The sequence below is a fragment of the Passer montanus genome, unplaced genomic scaffold (genome assembly GCF_014805655.1).
Source record: "Passer montanus isolate IOZ18808 unplaced genomic scaffold, ASM1480565v1 scaffold59, whole genome shotgun sequence".
Lineage (NCBI taxonomy): Eukaryota > Metazoa > Chordata > Aves > Passeriformes > Passeridae > Passer > Passer montanus.
In genome coordinates, this window is record NW_024370926.1 from 1327451 (window position 1) to 1345988 (window position 18538).

General features: G+C 45.5%; 1 protein-coding gene across 1 annotated transcript; it reads left to right on the top strand.

Annotated features, from left to right (window-relative positions):
• Positions 1-3793: 3793 nt before the first annotated feature.
• MYL3 (myosin light chain 3) lies at positions 3794-18309 on the top strand. Its single transcript, XM_039726567.1, has 7 exons — positions 3794-3990; positions 9729-9756; positions 13454-13603; positions 14347-14520; positions 15335-15412; positions 15601-15635; positions 17629-18309. Exons 1-6 carry the CDS (start codon positions 3868-3870, stop codon positions 15627-15629), a joined length of 582 nt encoding a protein of 193 aa, XP_039582501.1. The 5' UTR covers positions 3794-3867; the 3' UTR covers positions 15630-15635; positions 17629-18309.
• Positions 18310-18538: the final 229 nt, after the last annotated feature.

The window sequence follows — 18538 nt, forward strand, 5'->3', positions numbered from 1 at the left end:
CTGTTTTTAATGGGTTCGCTAAAGGGTGAGGAGCAGATGTGGTTTGGAGCTGGTTTTCTTCATCCAACATCTGTCAAGAACATCTGGGCCTGAGAAGCCCCAAAAAACCCCTCATTTTTGGGTCGCAAATCTTCTAAAAATGTTTTTTTTATGCCCTCGGGGGAAGACCTCAAGCTGTGGCTATCTCCCAATTCCAAGGGCAGAATTCCTTAGTGGGAAAAGTTGCACAACAATTTTTGGTTGGAATGGGAACATCTTTGACGTGTCAAGCTCTCATTTAAAGATGTCTGGAGACCTTCCAGGGATGTTTTGGAAGTGAGAATTGGAGTTTAAAATCCCAAATTAATTTGATTTTTATTTTGAACAGAAATCCCAAAATGTTCCAGAGGGGGACAAATCAAACATCTGGAAACTGATAATTTTTTTTCCCCCCAAATAATTGAATTTTAATAGCCCACAACAATATTACATGGGAATTGGTCACTTCTCTCAGGTTTTTGTTTTCCTTTGAAAAAAGGTGTTCACATTCCCTCTCCAGTGTCCTTTACCTGAGGGGGAATGTGGCCAAATGCAGGAAAAGAAGGGAAATTGGGAGATAATTTCATCCAGGTCCCTTTTCCATGAAATGTGACTCCAGATGTTTTGAGGTCCCTTCAACCTGATTCCAGCAGACATTCCAGCATTCCATTCCCTAGGACAGCCAGACTTATCAAGGATCATGAGGCACTGTGGCAGCATTCCCAAATTTCAGTGATCCAGATTTTGGCTGGAATGTTTTGTTTTCACTTCAATCCTAATTTTCCAGTCCTTAAATCCAGTTGGTTTTGGGTTTTGTGGGAAATGTCTGGCTGAGTCCTGGAGAAACTTACCCTACCCTGAGGATCCAGGGAATTTTAGACAGTTCCCATCTATCCCAGGTTCTCTTGTGGGATTCTGGAATAACTTCTTGGCACAGAAAAGTTGAGGAGGAATCTCCACCCTCTGCCCCAAATCCATTCACAGGAAAAGGGATTTTTGGGCAGGTTTGGGGTTTTTTGGGAGCTGCCTGGATTCCAGGGATCTTCCTGGAAGAGATGGATGAGGGATTTAGGAAAAGATTGGGCTGTTGGCAGAAGGACTTGCCGGGCATTGGAATATCTTGAATCCATGGAGTTGGTCCAAACAGAGGTTTGGTGCCTGCAGGGATTAAAAATCCATCAGGTGCTTCCTTGCTTTGGGTGAATTTTGGATAGTTAAGTAAAAATGAACTTAAGAAATCTTGGAATCCTGGAATGGTTTGGCTTGGAAAAGGCTATTGGACCATCCTCTTTCAATCCATGGGCTCCAAGCCTTGTCCAGCATGGCCTTGGACACTTCCAGGGATCCAGGGACAGCCACAGCTTCTCTGGGAATTCCATCCCAGCCCCTCTCCATGCTCCCAGGGAAGGATTTATTCCTAAATCCCATCTATCCCTGCCTTCTGACTGTTTCCTGTTAAGTCCACCTGATCTGCTCAGGGATTTGGCCGTCCACAGATCATCACCAATGAACTCCCCAAAAATCCATGGATTTACCCTGGGTTTAGAGGAGGAACAGACAGGAGGAAACAGAATCAAATCCCAAAGGATTTAAGTGGGATTTTAATCCAGAATTTTCCAATCCAAGCAGAAGTGACTTCCCATAAAATGTCAGGAAATGAGAACTTTTTGATGTTCACAGAAGTGCAAAGGATCATTCCTGAATATTCTTCATCATAAATATATAAAAATATTATGGAGAAAATCTCGGATAATCCAGAATTTTTCCTGAAAATCCAATTGAGGTCATCTTCAGCCCTTTTTCCTGACCATTTTTCCTATTATTTATTTTCAGTAGGAAGAAAGCTGAGGTCAAAAAATAAAATAAAAAAATCCCAAAAAATCAGCACACGTCCCAAGTGTGGCAGATTTGTGGGATTTGGGAGAGAAGGGAAATCTGATTTGTGGGATTTGGTAGAGAAGGCAAATCCGTCTTTCCTGTTTTTTCTGGGCTCTTCTTATCTGGCAGAGGTGGAGGTGACGATCCCAAGCTGCTGCTGAGATCCTGCTGGCATCTTAATGGCCTGATATTTTCCAGGGCTGTTTTCCATTTGGGAATGCAGCCTGGTGGTTTTTTAAATGTGTAATACCTGTCCCTGTGGCTGTAGCTGATCCCAGATCCCAAATTGAGATTTTTCACTGGAATTTTGCTGCTCTAAGTCAGCAGGATCCAAATTTCCCTGGATTGGTGCTGATCCCAGAAATGTGGATTGAGGAATTTATAGTGAACATGGTGAAATAAATCCTTGGGATTTCTTGGGATCTGTGAAAGCTCCCCCAGTTGTCCAGCCACAACTCATTCCAATGCAGGAATTAAAGAGGGAAAAACTTTTCCAGGACATGAAAACAAGGAATGACTCCTGTTATTTCTGTTATTTTTCCCAATCTCTGGGACTTTCCAGGCCAGGCTGGAATACCCTGGTCTAATGGAAGGTGTCCATTAGATAAATGGGATAAATGGGATAAATGATCTTCCAGGTCCTTCCAACCCAAACCATTCCATGGATTCAGTGATCCCATGGTTCTGTTTCTTCCCAGGGATATCTCCAGCGTGCAGAGTTTGCAGGGATCCCTTCTGATCCCAGAAACCTTCCTGTCCTAATTCCTGTTGGGACAGAAAATGGGAAATTTGGGAAAGAAAAACCTGCAGGAAAACTTTTCCAGTGGGGCTTTGCCATCTGAAGGAAATCTGGGAAGAGGGGGGGATCCAGGAAAAGCAGATGGAAGGATTGTGTTTGGATTGTGGATATCCAGGATGACATCAACAGGAACTCCAAGAGATTTATGATTCAACTGATATTTATTGGAATTCCAGCCTGGATCCCCTCACAAGTACACTGTGATTTGGTGGGTGGCTGCTTTGTCCCAGGTTTTTGGGAAAATACAAATAATCCAAGGAATGTGCAAGTGCCCCCATGTCAAAGGATCCTCCTGGTAAAGAAAAATGACCTGGAAATGGAAAACATCCTGGAAAAATGACATAAATCTGGGAATGATTCCCTGCATTTTGCTTCGAGGGGAGGGGTTATCCAATCCAAGTGAGTCTGGGATGAGGAAAGCTCCAAATGGACGCTCTTATCTCAGTCCTTGGGACAGGAATTTGGCACTCGAGTCCCTAAAAAGGCCTGGAAAATCTCAGCCCTGAGGGTGCACTTCCAGCGCCGTCCCTTCCCTGTGGGGCTGTGTTCTCCCTGCTCCTGGATGCATTTTCCTCAAAGCCATCCTGGTTTCTGGGCCCCTTCCCAGGAAAAGGGCAGCGTGTGATCCGAGACGGGAATTCTCCCTGTGCCAGCTGACACCGCGTGGATGCTTGAGCTTCCCTAAAGCCGCATCCTCAGCTCTAAATATAAACCTGGGCTTATCTTTGCGTGACAAAGGCCAGGGGGGCCATCCAGCCTGGAAAAGTGAGCTGGGAATGTCACTCAGGAGCTGGGAATGTCACTTGGGATGGCCCTGGCAAGGACCAAAGCCATCAGGGCACCTGGATCGTAACCCAGCCTCCCCCTTGTCCCTGCACAGCAAAAATGTTTGAGCCGGCGCCAGGCTCGGCCTAAACCCCCCAAAATCTCTTTTCCATGGAAGTGTTAATTGGGAACAATGCCGGATCCAAGGGCAGGATCCAAAATAGCCGGGGCCAGTCTTGTCCTTTTATAGATGTGGCCCCATTGTGAGCGGTGGCATGTGACAGGTCTGGGAGGGACAATGTGGCACTTCCAGAGGGGATAAAGACCCACTCCAGCCCGGGATTTTTCCTGCAGCAGCTCCTCTTTCCTGCCTTTCCGACCCTCTCCGTCTCCTTCCCAAATCAGCCATGGCTCCCAAGAAGCCCGAGCCTAAGAAGGCCGAGCCTAAGAAGGAAGAGCCCAAACCAGCGCCAAAACCAGCGGAACCAGAGCCCAAAAAAGAAGTGGAATTTAACCCAGCTTCAGTCAAAGTAGGTGGATTGATCCTTTGGTGGAGTTGGAGCTGATGGAGGAGTTGGATACTGGGAATTGATATCCTCAAAAATTAGCTGGGAATTGGGTTTGTGCTGAAATGTGAATGTCCCACGAGGGACAAACACTGCAAGGCACAGGAGGATTTCTTTGTGAGGGCACAAAGACATTTGTGAATGTGCTTTGGGGATTGTCCTTTGGGGAAAAGGATTGACCTTTGGGAAAGGGCATTGCCTTTGGGAATTGTCCTTTGGGGGAAAGGATTGTCCTAAGGGAATGGTCTTTTGGGAAAGGACATTGCCTTTGGAAAAAGAAGAGGAGCTTTGCAGGATCTCTTTTAGTGGGGATTTGGAGCAGACAATCACAGAATCAGGGAATCCCAAAATCCTGGAATGGTTTGGATTAGGACAGACCTTCAATCCCATCCCATTACATAGGCAGGGACCTTCCACTCCTCCAGGTTGCTCCAAGCACCAATGTCCAGCCTGGTCTGGGACACTTCCAGGGATCCAGGGGCAGCCACAGCTGCTCTGGAATTCCATCCCAGCCAGGAATTCCCAATTCCCAATCTCCCATCCATCCCTGCCCTCTGGCAGTGGGAGCCATTCCCTGTGTCCTGTCCCTCCATCCTTGTCCCCAGTCCCTCTCCAGCTCTCCTGGAGCCCCTTCAGGCCCTGCCAAGGCTCTGAGCTCTCCCTGGAGCCTTCTCCTCTCCAGGGGAACATTCCCAACCCATAAATATCCCTGTATCCTCAAAAAGCAGTTTCCCCTCAGGAAAACCTGGGAATTATGTGAGAAAGATAATAAGTTGCTTTGTCTCCTCATTGATTAAATCCTTCTCCTCTTCCACATGGGACCAAGTCGCGCAGCTCAGGATTTGGGACCAGTCCTGGAAGGGATTTGTTTTCCTGCCTTGAATCCCAAATTCCCTGTAAATCTTTATATATTGGTGAAAAAAAGCAGTGATTTGTAACATATCAAGGAATCAAGTCCCAAGGAATTCACTTTGGGGGAAGTTTTGAAGGGAATAACTCCAGAGTTGGTGCCATGTCCCAGAACAATTCCATGACCTTGGGAAAGAGGTTTGTGATGGGATCCAGCTCTCTCCAACAGCTCCGTGCTCAACATTCCAGCGCTGCAAAAAGGACAGGGACAAAGGGAATTATTTACCTTGGAGGTACAGGGAACTCCAGCCAGGACACCGTGACTTTGTGGGAATATCCACTGGGATTCTGGGACATTGTGAGATCAAGGGCAGCAGGGATGAGTTGTCATTAAAAAAACCCCAAACCCAAATTGGCATCGCTCAAAAAAAAATTTCTTTATTTTTTAATCAAAACAATTCCGTGCTCCACACATTTATTTTTATATTGGAAAAAAAATAATTCCTGCATTTTTAAAAATTACTCTGCACAAGTGTTTGGGAAAATTCTTCTTTTTCATGGAAATGTTTATTTTTCACTTTGGCACAATTTGGAATTTTGAAGGTTACATATATTACAAATATTATATAAATTATAGAGTTCTTTTCCCACTTTGAAGGTGCTAAAAGTTTGTCTGGAATTCCCAAATAATAAACAAATCCCAATCCCTGTAGGGAATATCCCATTCCCAAATACCGGCTCAGGGAATTTGGGAAATACAGAGTTGGAGTCTGGGGCATTTTTTTCCCAACCTCATAGAAAAGGGAAGGGATATTTCCTAGAGAAGTTTTCCTGGGAATTCTTTAATTTGATCAGGAATGCCCTTGTCTGTTTGTGCAAATTCCTGCTCCATAAATCCAGCTCTGCTAGAGCCCAGAATCCCTTCCCAATGTTTGGAAAAATGCTTTAATGGAGGTTGGAATTCTCCAAATATCCCAATTTCTGCACTGCAGGATGAAATCCATTCTCATTTCCACAAACTGTGGATAAAAAAAGTTGGAAAAACAACCTTGTGTCCAAACAAAATGTTCAAAATTAATCCTTTTATGGGAATGTCTCAAATTATTTCTATTTATTTTTTCCTAGATTTTACTGGTTGTGTTTGGAATTTTGAGACTTTTTTTTTTTTAATCACTAAAAAGTCTCAAAATCAGAATATTCCTGTAGTAGGGAAAGGCCTTCCTTGTTGGAATTTTCCCACCTCTCCCAGTCCTGATAATGATCCCAGGATTTTATTTGGCACCTGGAATTATATCAGATTTTTCCCTTTTTTTCCTTTTACCTTTGGATGCTCCTGGTCTGATGGTTTTTTTTTTTGTGTGTGTTGGGATGCCAGTTTCAGGGGTCTAAATTTGGGATCTATCCCTTACCTAAAGACATCACCTTTGGATGCTCCTGGTCTGATGGGTTTTTTTTGTGTGTGTTGGGATGCCAGTTTCAGGGGTCTAAATTTGGGATCTATCCCTTACCTAAAGACATTATCCCAATTTTTTGGAGTTTCTCTCATGCACATTCCCACTGTATTTGAGGCAATGCTCCAAAATTTTCAATGTTCCAAATATTTCCCAAATTTCCAAGAGTGGGTGCAATTGGATGCTGTTTGCAGCTCATCCAAAAGAGGTTCTGGGGGATTTATTTTCCAGAAGAGTTAAGCTCATTCCCTGGAAAATATTTTTTAAGGAAGTATTTTTCTAGGATGATCTCTGTACTTTTTATTTTGAGGAATAAATTGTCCTTAAAAAGATTTGGTAGCAAACAAATTGTCTTTTCCTTACATTTAATTCATTCCCACCTGGAAGCTTTTTAATAGGGAGGTGCATTTTCCAGGAATATAATTTTCTTCCATGAAAAATAATCTAAAAATGGGATTACTAAATGATTTTTGAGGACACAGAAAGTGGGAATGGCTCCTAGAGCTTTAACCATGGGAAAATGAATTATTGGATTTAAATCCCCAATAATGAACAGGGAGAAAATCTCTGGAAGTTCATCCCTTGGGATGGTGCCCAATTCCTATATCTGGGTGGGCTGAGTCACCCTTGGGAGACGCTGAGCTGGGATAAAGGGGGATGAGATGGGAATTTGGGAATTTGGGTGCCGGCATTTCAGTGGCTAAAGTTGGATGAGGTGACGTTGCTCCAGGTCGGGTGACTGGGATCAAAATCCACGTGGAGACAGCTGGGATACGTGAGGACCTGGAAGGGACACAGTTTTCCATAGAGAGTTTTCCATGTTTTCCACGTTTTCCACATTTTCCTGGGGAAAAAGCAGCCAGGAATTATTTTTGGTGGGTACTGGGATCTCAAGGCTCTGTGGAATCTGTTGTCCCTGCAAAGCCCTGCTGGGATACTGGAATGGAAAAGCTTCTTCCCTTTTTCTGCATGGAAAGATGGAAAAGCATCCAAGGTAGGATCAGCCACCCACGGAAAACAGGGATGGTGCAGGACCAGGAATGGTGAATCCTGCTGGATTTGCCTGTTTGGCTCCAGAGCTTGGAGCATTCCACAGGCAGAAGGGCTGCACGTGAGGCTGGGAAAAGGGAAGCTTCTCTTGGGATGAAGGGGTTGATTTTGGGAGAGATGGATTGAACTGTTCAGTTTAATCCCTCCCCAGGGAAGGGAAAATTCCAACTGCTAGTTAAGTGCTCTCCATCCTTGGGCACTTCCAGCTCCTTAAAAATCCACCTCCAAGAGCTGGATGTCTTCAAAATGTCCCTGGAACTGTTCTGAAAAATAAACAGGAATGAGTTGCCCAAGAGGCACCAGGATAATGGGATAATAGGATAATGTGGTGACAGGAGAGCTCTGCTTTTGTTTCCAACTCTGGCAGGCATGGCATTCCCAAAATAATCTCTCACTAACCCAGCCCCACTTCCAAAGGGGCCAAAAACTTCCCTGAGGAAAATGTTAGAATCCCAGAAGTTTTGGGTTGGAAGGCACCTTAGGGATCATCCCATTCCACCCCTGCCATGGCAGGGACACCTCCCACTGCCCCAGGCTGCTCCAATCCCCATCCAGCCTGGCCTTGGGCACTGCCAGGGATCCAGAGGCAACCACAGCAGCTCTGGGAAATCCTTTCCAGTCCCTCCCCACCCTTCCAGCCAGAAATTCCTTCCAAATCTCCCATCTATCCCTGCCCTTTGGAATTCTAAGAGCAGACAGAAAATGAGGAATAATTTTGTGGGGTTTTTATGCAGCAGCAACCTCTGCATGACCTTGACAAAGATTCTGCTTCATATTCCTATTCCTGAAGTATTTTGCTTTGGAATTAAAGCTGGAATTAAGGGTTGATTTCTGGTTTTACTTCCCTTTCCTTTGGAAGGCTGGAGCTGTTTGGAGACTGGATCAATGCTCATCCCAGGGCACTGGAGGAGTTTATATCCATCATAATTACAGTGGAAAGTGATGGGAGAGAGGATGATGGGAATGTTGTGTATTAACAGGATTAAAAAGGTTTTAGTGGAAGAAAAAGCCCCACATGATGGTGAAATCCAAATGTAACCTCAACCCCAGGATCCTGATCCTGATGGTTTTCCTGGCCTCTTTCCAGCTCCTGCATTTCTGCCTCCTGAAGCAGTGTCCCAAGGGAACAGTAAAAAAAAACCCCAAAACAACAACAACAAAAATCCCAAACAAACAACTACCCGTCAAAAAATGCCACAAAAAAGCCCAACCCCCTAAAAACCCAACAAAATAAAAGAAAAAAAACCCCTAAAATCCAACCTCCTCTTCCTCCCAAACTATCCCTGCCGTGGCCGAGTGAAAATCCTGCCATTCATCCCCAGATTCCTCGGTGTCCTATGAAAAACCAGGAATGTTGTTTCTCTCTTGGAAGGGCTCCATTGTCTAAATGCTTCCCCCGGCTCAGCTCCTGACTGCTGGGTGACAACAGATTTATTCATAGGACTGATGTCAGGCTTAGCTATTGGGATTGATAAAAATTCCAAGAGATTGGAAGCTGTGAATGACGTCAGCAGGGCCAAGGGTGGAGTTAATCCCTCCTGGAGCCTCCAGGACAAAACCAGGGAAAGAATCCAGCGGCATCAGGATCCAGCTGATGCCATCAGGTGATGAATCCCTAAAGCCAGATTGCTGGAGATGAGGAAAGCTGGAATCACGCTGGTGGAGAGGTTTGGATTTGGAGGTTTGATATCCTCACAGAATGTGTAGCCTTGTCTATAGGTCAGGGCAGGACAAAAATGGGATTTTCTCTGTCTGCCATATGGATTTGGACCAAATCTCAGCACTGGGAGCCTTGGGGAGAGGGAGGCTTGGATAGGAATGTCCTGGCTTTAAAAACCTCCATTGCCAATGAAAAAAATACCAGGGAAAACTCAGTTCTGAAGAAGAAGATCCCTTTTGCCAGGACAATTCCCACAAGCAAAATCCCAAGGGAAACCATCCTGTGTCCTTCCAAGGAAAAGGGGAATGAGTCACGGACTCATTTAGGGTGGAAAAGTCCTCAAAGATCATCAGATCCAACAATTAATCCGGCACTGCCAAGGCCATTATTGTGCCCAAGTGCCACATCCACATGGATCTTAAATCCCTCCAGGAATGGGGCCTCCAGCTCTGTCTTGGGCAGCTGTGCCACGCCTGGACAGCCTTTTCTGGGAAGATTTTTTTTCTCAATATCCAACCTCAACCTCCCCTGTGACCAAGTGTCCAAGGCCAGGCTTGGAGCAACCTGGGGTAATGGGAGGTGAATCCTCCCAACCCCCGGGATCATAAAGCTGAGACTAAACCAATTTCTTCTTATCTGAGTAATTTTTCCCCTTCTTATCAGTTTTCTTATCTTGTTTTTGTCTCGTCCAGGTGGAATTCAGCCCTGACCAGATCGAAGGTGAGGAAGATTTTTCTCTTCTGGGCTCAGTAAATCCATCCCTGGGAAGTGCTGGGATGAGCAGGGCTGGGATATTGGAACAACTTTGGGAAGGCTGAGCTTTAATTCCTGGTTTTTCTTCCTTTCCTCCTCTAAATCCTTCCCTCCAAAAGGAAAGCAGGGAATTAATGTTCCATTTCCAGGAGTTACACCCCCAAAACAGCCCAAATACAGGTTTTTCTTTAGGAAAAAACACCAGTATCAATATTTTCAAAGGAAAACCCTCAACTCTGCCTCAGAGAATTTTTCCTGCCTTCCATCAGAACTTAATGTGTTCCAGCTCTCTCGGATCCAGCAAATAACACCAGGCATGGAATTTCTTTATCCTTTCAAAGCCAAACATCAGCATCAATTTCCAAACCCTTTGTCCCAGCTCAAGAAACTGATCCCAAAACCTCCTGCCTGAAGTCCTGGGAATGCTGGGACTTCAGCTGTCCCCTTTCTCCTCAAAAATCAGCCTGGGTTTTATGGGATAATTGATGGATGGAATCAAACATCTGGCAGGATTTGCCTTTGGTCTTTAAACCCTTGGGAGAGCCCCTAAAAGATGGGATCAGGGAAGGGGTTAATTAGAGCAGGGGAAAAAATCAATCAGAGAGATGTTTAATTATCACCTCCCTTTGTCATTCCCTGCTGACCCAGGAGGATCCAGGGGTCTCAGGAAGATTGCATGTTTCCCAATTTGCCAGCTGATCCCAAAGCTGACAAATTCCTTTGGAATTCCCAAAGGAATTCCATCCTCTGGGTTGGATATCCCTGGTCTATCACCATCGATTTGGGTTCTGGTAGCTGACTCCAAACTGAGGTGGTGGAGGAGAAACAGAAGCTGCAGCACCTCAAGTGCTTTTAAAACTCCCCAAATTCCTTCTTTTTGCTAAGGAAAAGGTTGTGTGGAACAAAGGATTCCCTGAAAGGATTAATGGGCGCTTTGGTCCCCAAAATGTAGAGAAGAATTGATGGTGTGGGGTGAAGCTTTGTGGAAAAATCCCATTTTTGGGGGTGTCCTGCTCCTCAGCCACGAGTGAAAACCATCCCTGGTGGCAATGTCTGCTTTGAACCCTGGGTTTGGGCCTCTTCAGCTCCCAGAATTGATGGAAAAGGGGGAGAAGGAGCTGTTCCACATGGGCAGAGAGGCAGTAATTAGAAATCTGAAAATACCCAGAGGGTTCCTGGCCAGAGGGAGGGCAAAGGACATCGAGGTGGTTTTGGTGCTTGGATGGGAATTTCATTGAGTCAGCAAATGCAACTGAAAAGATTAAAATAGTAAGGGAGGAAAAAAACCACCCCAAACCAACAAAAAACAGCAGCACAAAGCCTTGGAAATCTGAACTGTCAGGAATTTTGCTGGATTGGGAATCTTCAGGAGGTGGTGCTCAGCATTTGGTCCCAGGGAGTCGGAGAGTGGTGATGAATGAGGAGCTGAGGGAGGTGGGAATCGCCCCCATTTTTCTTCACCCACCTCGGATGTGAGACCCCCGGGAAAGGAGCTGGGAAGGGGTCTCTGCCCCCATTCCACTGTCAGCAAGGAGCCCAGGAAAATCCACGATTGCCCTCTGCTGGAATGAGGGGCTGGAAAGGGATCGGGGCTCTGCCCGGGGACAGGAGGGAAAATCAGGAGAGAGGCAGGGAGAGGAGGAAGGAGAGGAAAGTGGAAAGAGGGAAACAAGGGAATGTTAATTAGTCCCAAATGGGAAAGTTCAGTGTTGTTCAGAAGTGTTGTTTGGAAGAAGGAATTGAAGAAAATTGGAGTGGAATGATCAAAATGGAAAAGGAGGGATAAAGGAGAAGAGGAAAATCCAGCAAAAGTCAAAGAAGGACAGAAAGAAAGAAACAAAGGAAAAGAAAGAAAAAAGGGGGAGATGGAATGAAGAGAAGGAATTGGGGAGGATGGAGAAAATCTGGGGTGCAGAGTGTGTGGCTGAATGGTTGAATGGATCAGGATTTAGGGAAAAGAGGATAATTTTCTGGAGTTTGGAAACGTGGGAGGGAAATAAAGGTGGAAAAGTAACAGCAGCACGAGGGCCAGATCCAGGGATTTAAAGCCAAAGGGATTTTTGGGATCAGTTGTGGATGGTGCACTGGGAAGTCAAGGATAACAGTGAAGTTAAAGGATTAAGGATAAAGTTAAAGGATAAAGGATGACGTTAAAGGATAAAGGAAAAACTTAAAGGATAAAGGATGAAGTTAAAGGATAAAGGATGAAGTTAAAGGATAACAGTAAAGGATAACAGCTTGTTTCTGCTGCTCCCTGGGATCCTCCTCTGACCCTGCAATTCCAGCAGGGAAAGGAGTGCCTGAGGAACTGGAGTGTCTGGGGCAGTGTGTGCTGGATCCTGCATGAGAATCATGGAATAATTCCATTTGGAAAAGACCCTTAAAACCATTGATCCCAACCTTGACCCCAACACTGCCAATGCCCTCAAGTACCACATCCACATGAAATCATGGAAAGGGGAACCTCTCCCATGGGAATGCTCTTACCAGGATCCTGCTCTTCACAGTAGTGAGGGATTCCATTTAGGGAGAAAGGAAACCTCTCAACCTTGCAGGAGATCCATCGTGTTACTGGTTTCTGAGGGAATAGCAAACCCTGTTCCCTAGATCCTCTCCTGGGGGCACCTCTGGGGTGCTGTGTCCAGCTCTGGATCCTCAGCACAGCAGGGACAGGAGCTCCTGGAGCTGAGCAAGGGCCTGGAGCATCTCAGTGCCCAGGAGAGGCTGAGGGAGCTGGGGCTGCTCAGCCCTGGGTGTCCCTGGGTGTCCTTTTGTGTCTCTGGGTATCTCTGGGTGTTTCTGACTGTGCCTTTGTGTCCCTGAGTGTCCCTGGGTGTCCCTGTGTGCAGGGAGGTCAGAGCAGTCCCAGGATCTGGCTCCGGGGACCCAGCGATGGCACAGAGGAATGGGCAGGGACTGATCCCAGGAATTCCCCCGGTGCAGGAGGCAGAACTTCTGCCCTGGGCATTGCCCAGCCCTGAGCAGAGCCCAGAGAGGCTGTGGGATCTCCCTCACTGGGGATATTCCAGAACCGTCAGGATGTAATCCTGCGTCCTGTGCTCTGGGATGGCCCTGCTGGAGCAGGGAGGTGCCACCAACTGTCCCACTCTGGTCTCTTCCAACCCAACCCATTCTGGAATTCTGGTATAAGGTTTCCCATACGCCTTCACCCTCCCCCAGCAATACACAGCTTGTTGGGTGATAATCCCAGTATTTTTTCCTGGCATAGCTCATTTCCAGCTCCTAGAGGTGCTCCTGGAGCTCCGGGCCATGCTGGGTCAGTGCTCTCAAAATATCCAATGTTTAATCCAAGATCCGGCTCTCCCATCAGCAGAGCTGCTGTTGAATGTGGGCCTTCCTGAGTGCTCCTGAGCAGCTGGAAAGCTCCCAAGGCCAATGGTTTCTCCTGTTTTCCACACTTTCTGATGTTAACTGAGACGGAAATACCACGGGAGAAGCATTTGACCTCTCCGATTCCATTCTGCAGTGGAACCGGAAAATGCAGGGAAGGAGGAGCACAAACATTGGAGATAACAAAGCTCATCCAAATTTTTCCCAAACCACAAAATGAAATGGTCAGGCAGCAAGGGAAACATTTAGATTTGGTTTATCTTTTATCTGAGGGAGCACGGAATGAAATTCTCCTGACCTTTCTCCCTTCCAGAATTTAAGGAAGCGTTTTCCCTTTTCGACCGGACCCCCAAGTCGGAGATGAAAATCACCTACGCCCAGTGTGGAGACGTCCTGAGGGCTTTGGGGCAGAACCCGACCCAGGCTGAGGTCATGAAATTGCTTGGCAGACCCAAACCTGAAGGTTGGTGGCCTCCTCTGTTTGTTTTGGGAAAGGGCACTCCCAGAATTATTCCTGGAGAAGGTGAGGTCTCCGTTTTCTAAGTGCAGAGTAACTTAGGATATGGAGCAGCCTCTGAAATTGCCAGCAGAAAGGGAGGAGAAATTGGTCTGGAAGTCAAGATAATTGTCCCAAATTGAGGGGAATTAATTAATTTAACAGACCTGGGCAACAATATGTTTTAAAATGACAATGTTTTTGCCTTTTAAAATCATATTTATGGAGGAATTCACATGTTTTTTCTAAAAACATGGATATATCCAACACATCCAGAGAAACAAAGGGATAACCTGGATGTAAGGACACGGATTGTTCCACAAAAGATGGGTGGGAAGGCCTCTAATGATTGCAGTGATATCCTTCTGTATTCCATATTTCCATTCTCTCCCTTTTATCCAATGTTTATTCCCACATTTCTGCGCTCATGCTGGATATCCCATGGTTATTCCTAACTCTCCCAGCATCCTACCAAATTTCCATTTCCATTCTCTTTTCTCCTTTTATCCAACATTTATCCCCACAGTTCAGCCCTCACAGTGGATATTCCGTGGTTAATTCCCAACTTTCCCAGAATCCAAAGCTTCCATTTCCACACTCTTCTCTCCTTTTATCCAGCATTTATCACCACAGATCTTCCACCCCATGGTGGGTATCCCATTGTTATTCCCAGAATCCCCCCAAACTTCCATTTCCCCTGGGTTTTCCAGAGATGAATTCCAAGATGATCGACTTTGAGACCTTCCTGCCCATGCTCCAGCACATTGCCAAGACCAAGGACACGGGAACCTATGAGGATTTTGTGGAAGGGCTCCGGGTGTTCGACAAGGAGGGGAACGGGACCGTCATGGGAGCTGAGCTCCGCCATGTCCTGGCCACGCTGGGTGAGGAAAACCTTTCCTTGGGAGACTTTCTCCTTCCCTCTTTTGCCTTCATGTTTTAGTTCTCCTATAAATATCTCATTCCCATCACCATAAAATTATCCCAAAATTTCCAACCCCACCTATTCCCTTGCCTTGTCCCCATTTTTCTGCGCTTCCAAGAGGCACTTCCATGCCTCCCTTCTCCTTTCCCTTCCTCCTTCCTGATGTGTTGGATTTCTCCAATAAATATTGAATTCCCATAAATCATCCCAACATTGCCAATCCCAACAATTCCCTTGGTTTGTCTCCGTTCTGCTTCACCAAAATGAAGACTTACAAACCAATAGGCACCAAATATTTAAATCATAAAATTAAATTTAATTAAATCCATCACTGATCCATACCAAAGATCCCGAATTTGACCTTGGAATCTTCTGGAACCTCAAACTCAGAGGGGAACTGAGTTTTCACTGAGAGTTTTTTTTCATCAGAACTTGGTTAAAACTGACCCAAACCTTCAAGATTCAGCACTTAGACCAAGCTTATTCTTAGGAAAATGAGTTGTGCCCATAATATCCTGTGGGTTTCCATATTTATCCTGTCTTTCTGGATTTTGGATCAAATTTACTCTCAAATTTGGATCCAGATTTGGGTCAAGTTTGGAATGTGGATCAAGTTTGCAACTCCAAAATGAGCTTTGGATCAAGTTTGCAACTCCAAATTCCCCACAGGAGAAATGTCCCCCTCTTCTCTCTCATTCCCATTTGTCTTCTTCAGGAGCTTCCTAAATTCCTAGATGGGGGATTTTGATCCAGGGATTTTGTTTTCCATGCAGGGGAGAGGCTGACTGAGGAGGAAGTGGATAAACTGATGGCTGGGCAGGAAGATGCCAACGGCTGCATCAACTACGAAGGTGGGTGGGGACCCCTGGAAGCTTTCTTCAAATATTCCCAAGAAAGTTTAAATCCATGGAAAATCTGGGCAAAATTTCCAAATTTTAGACAATTCTGAGTCCGTAACTGTTCTGATAAATGCCATCTATGAAAGGTTAATTGTGTTTTCCATAGGATAACTGATCCTTTTTCCCCTCTTTTTTTCCAGCTTTTGTGAAACACATCATGGCTAACTGAGCCCAGGTGAGTCTCCTCTGCCCTTCTCCTGGATTTCCAAGTCCTTATTCCTTTAGGATTGACTGGAAACTTCCAAAAAAAATTTTCCACATGAATTTACAAATCCCTGCTCCCAAACTCCTCAAAAAGCAAGGAAATAGAATTGAGCTAACAAGAGAGGGGTGAAAAACTAAAAGGAAAAGAGATAAGAAGGAATCAGGAATGTTTGCACCCCTGGCAGTATAATTAGTGGTTTTTCATAAATCTGGCTCCCACCATCTCCCGACAATGGATTGGTTTTCCAGGAAAAGACCGGAGCTTTGTCCAACACATCCAAACCACAGCACCACCAAGGGCATCTCTGTCTCACCCTCACAAAGGAGCTGGGCTTTGTTTCCAGGATTTCCTGGGCAAGGTTTATCCCAGTTTTACTGGAAAAGGTGCCCGCTGCCTTCCGTGGCGTTCTTTGGGTTCTCTCCCCGCTCAGCTCTTGGGGAAGGGTTTGACCAATCCATCTATTCTGATATCCTGGGAAAAGCTGTACTCAGATTTGGTCTGCATGTTTTGGGTTTGCTTTGTTTGTTTTTAGTCTTCTGGTTTATTTTTAGGCCTGGCTTTGGTTTGGTTTTGGAGCTGACCTGGCTGTGCTGTGGTGACTTTTGTTTCTGGGTTAAGTAGGAGTCACATCCAGGTTATTTGGGAATTTTGTTCCAAGATACAACTTAACAAAATATAAACAAGCTAAAAAAAACCCAACTATATTTGGTTTGGGTTTTTTCCCCCTTTATTTCTATTTTTTCCCTATTAGAATCCATTTTTTTTTCCTTAAGGCATTTATTTACCTTTGAACTTGGACTTGTACAACTGGTTTCCAATTTTTAATACCAAAGATCAGGAGCCCTGGTGAAATCCCAATCCATGGTCCCTGCCTGTTGTTCAGGGATGTTTCCAATCCTTAGTCCAAACCCACTGCCATGGGAAATTCCCATTCCAATGGGAACCAACGTCAGCCACCAGAGAAGACAAGTGAGCATGGAAAGCTGGGAAGCCGGAAAACTGGAACAGAATTGGGAAGCAATTCTGAGGGTCTTTGATAGGTTTGGAAAGGGGGTTGGGAGCTTGTGATTCCCAGGAAACCAACATTCTTGGGATTTGCTGGTGAGCCTCGGTGGTGTCATCCAGTGGTGGCCGTCCCACCCCTGCTGTGGGACTCTTGGAATGTTTAAGGAAAGCCAAATGGAATTGATGCCTTGAGAAGGCTGACCTAGAACAGAGGCTGGACAGAGCTAAAGAATAAAGCAGGGATTTATTCAAAGGATCTCCTCCATGGATCCACCTGGGGCAGCACAAGAGCCCAGCCAGGGCTGCACCCAAGATGAACCCAAATGGTCCCAAAATGCACGAGCGCTGCCGGGGTCTCTCCCTGGGCTCAGCTCTGCTCCATGTGCACATTGCAGTTCAGTGTCCAACCCCAGCTGCAGCCCCTGCAGTCCCATCCTGCTTGTTTTTCTCTCTGCAGCCCACGGGGTTTGTGCTCCTGGGCTGAGATTTGGATCATTTGTCCTTGGTGCCCAGCTGGAGCAGGAATTGTTTTGTCTCCCTGCTCTGTGCAGAGCTCACCATGCCCTGATGTGAAGCCCAGACCCACACACTAAAGCAGCACAGAATCTGAAAATATAAAAGCTGAAACCTGAGGCATCAGAATATCTGCCCTGGAAGGAGTGAAGGTCCTTTGCCACAGGATCTGAACTCGGTGGGAATCTGGAGCTGAGCCCAAAAATTCAGGAACGGCTCCATCTCTTGGCCATTCCCATGGGATGCAGGGAAGATAAAGCTGCACCTCCGTATCAGCATGAAACTGGGCCTTTCCTTTCCTTTTCTCCTATTTCCTGAGGGATTTGGGAAAATTTTATGTGGAATTTTCTTACCTGGATCAGCTCCAGGTGTTAGGGACTGCTTCCCATGTTTGTTTGATCCTTCTTTTTTCCTCTAATTCTTAAAAAATATCTTTATCTTTCAGGACAAGATAAGCACCGAGAATTCCGGATACCAGCCTTAGATTTCCATGTGCTGGAATTTCTCCTTGTTTTGCAGCCCAGATTCCCATTCCAGAGCTCCAAAATGTGCCTAAATCCCTAAAGATATTTGGATATTTTTGTTTAGTTTGCCTTGTTCCTCCATGGGAAGAGGGTGGATCCTGTGGAGATCCAACGGAAGAAACTGGAATGTGAACCATGAATCCCTGGGAATTTCTTTAGGAGGAAGGATATAGACAGAAATACAAAATTGAGGAAAAGGGAGGAATTCTTTTCATGAATAAATCGATCAAAAAATGATTGATTCCTTTTCCATCCCAAACTCCACCTTTTCCCTGTGCTTATGGGACACCAGCGTAAATCCCAGGAATATCCTTCAGCCTTAGGGAAAAACTGTGGAATTCCCAGAAATTAGCGACAAACAGAACCTTGCTGATGCTTTTTCCTCTGCTTTGAATGCTGGAAAATTAAGGATATAAAAGGAAAAAACCCCAAATTAAAGCAAGGTTTGCTAAAATCCATCTTTTCTCCACGAGGATTCCTTCCCATTCCAATAATTTCCCTAGAAAACAAGGAAAATTCTTCCCCAAAGGAAAACTGGAAGTCGTTCTAATAAACAGACCTTGGTCCTGAGTTTTTGCAGTAAAAAATGGGATTTAACATGTCTTTGTTTCCTCATTGTTTCTGTGTCTGTGTGAGGGAAGGGGAAAAGGGAAAGAAATCCTGAGAAAAACCTCACCAGAGGCCAAGGAAAGTTGAGAAGCATGGAAAATCACATGGATTAGGAGAGCTCCTTTTCTGGGGAATAATAATTGAAAAAATAAGGGGAAAAAAAAATCCTCTGGGGCTGGAAAAAGGAGAGGCCAGGAGCTGGTAGAGTTTTTTAGGGAATGC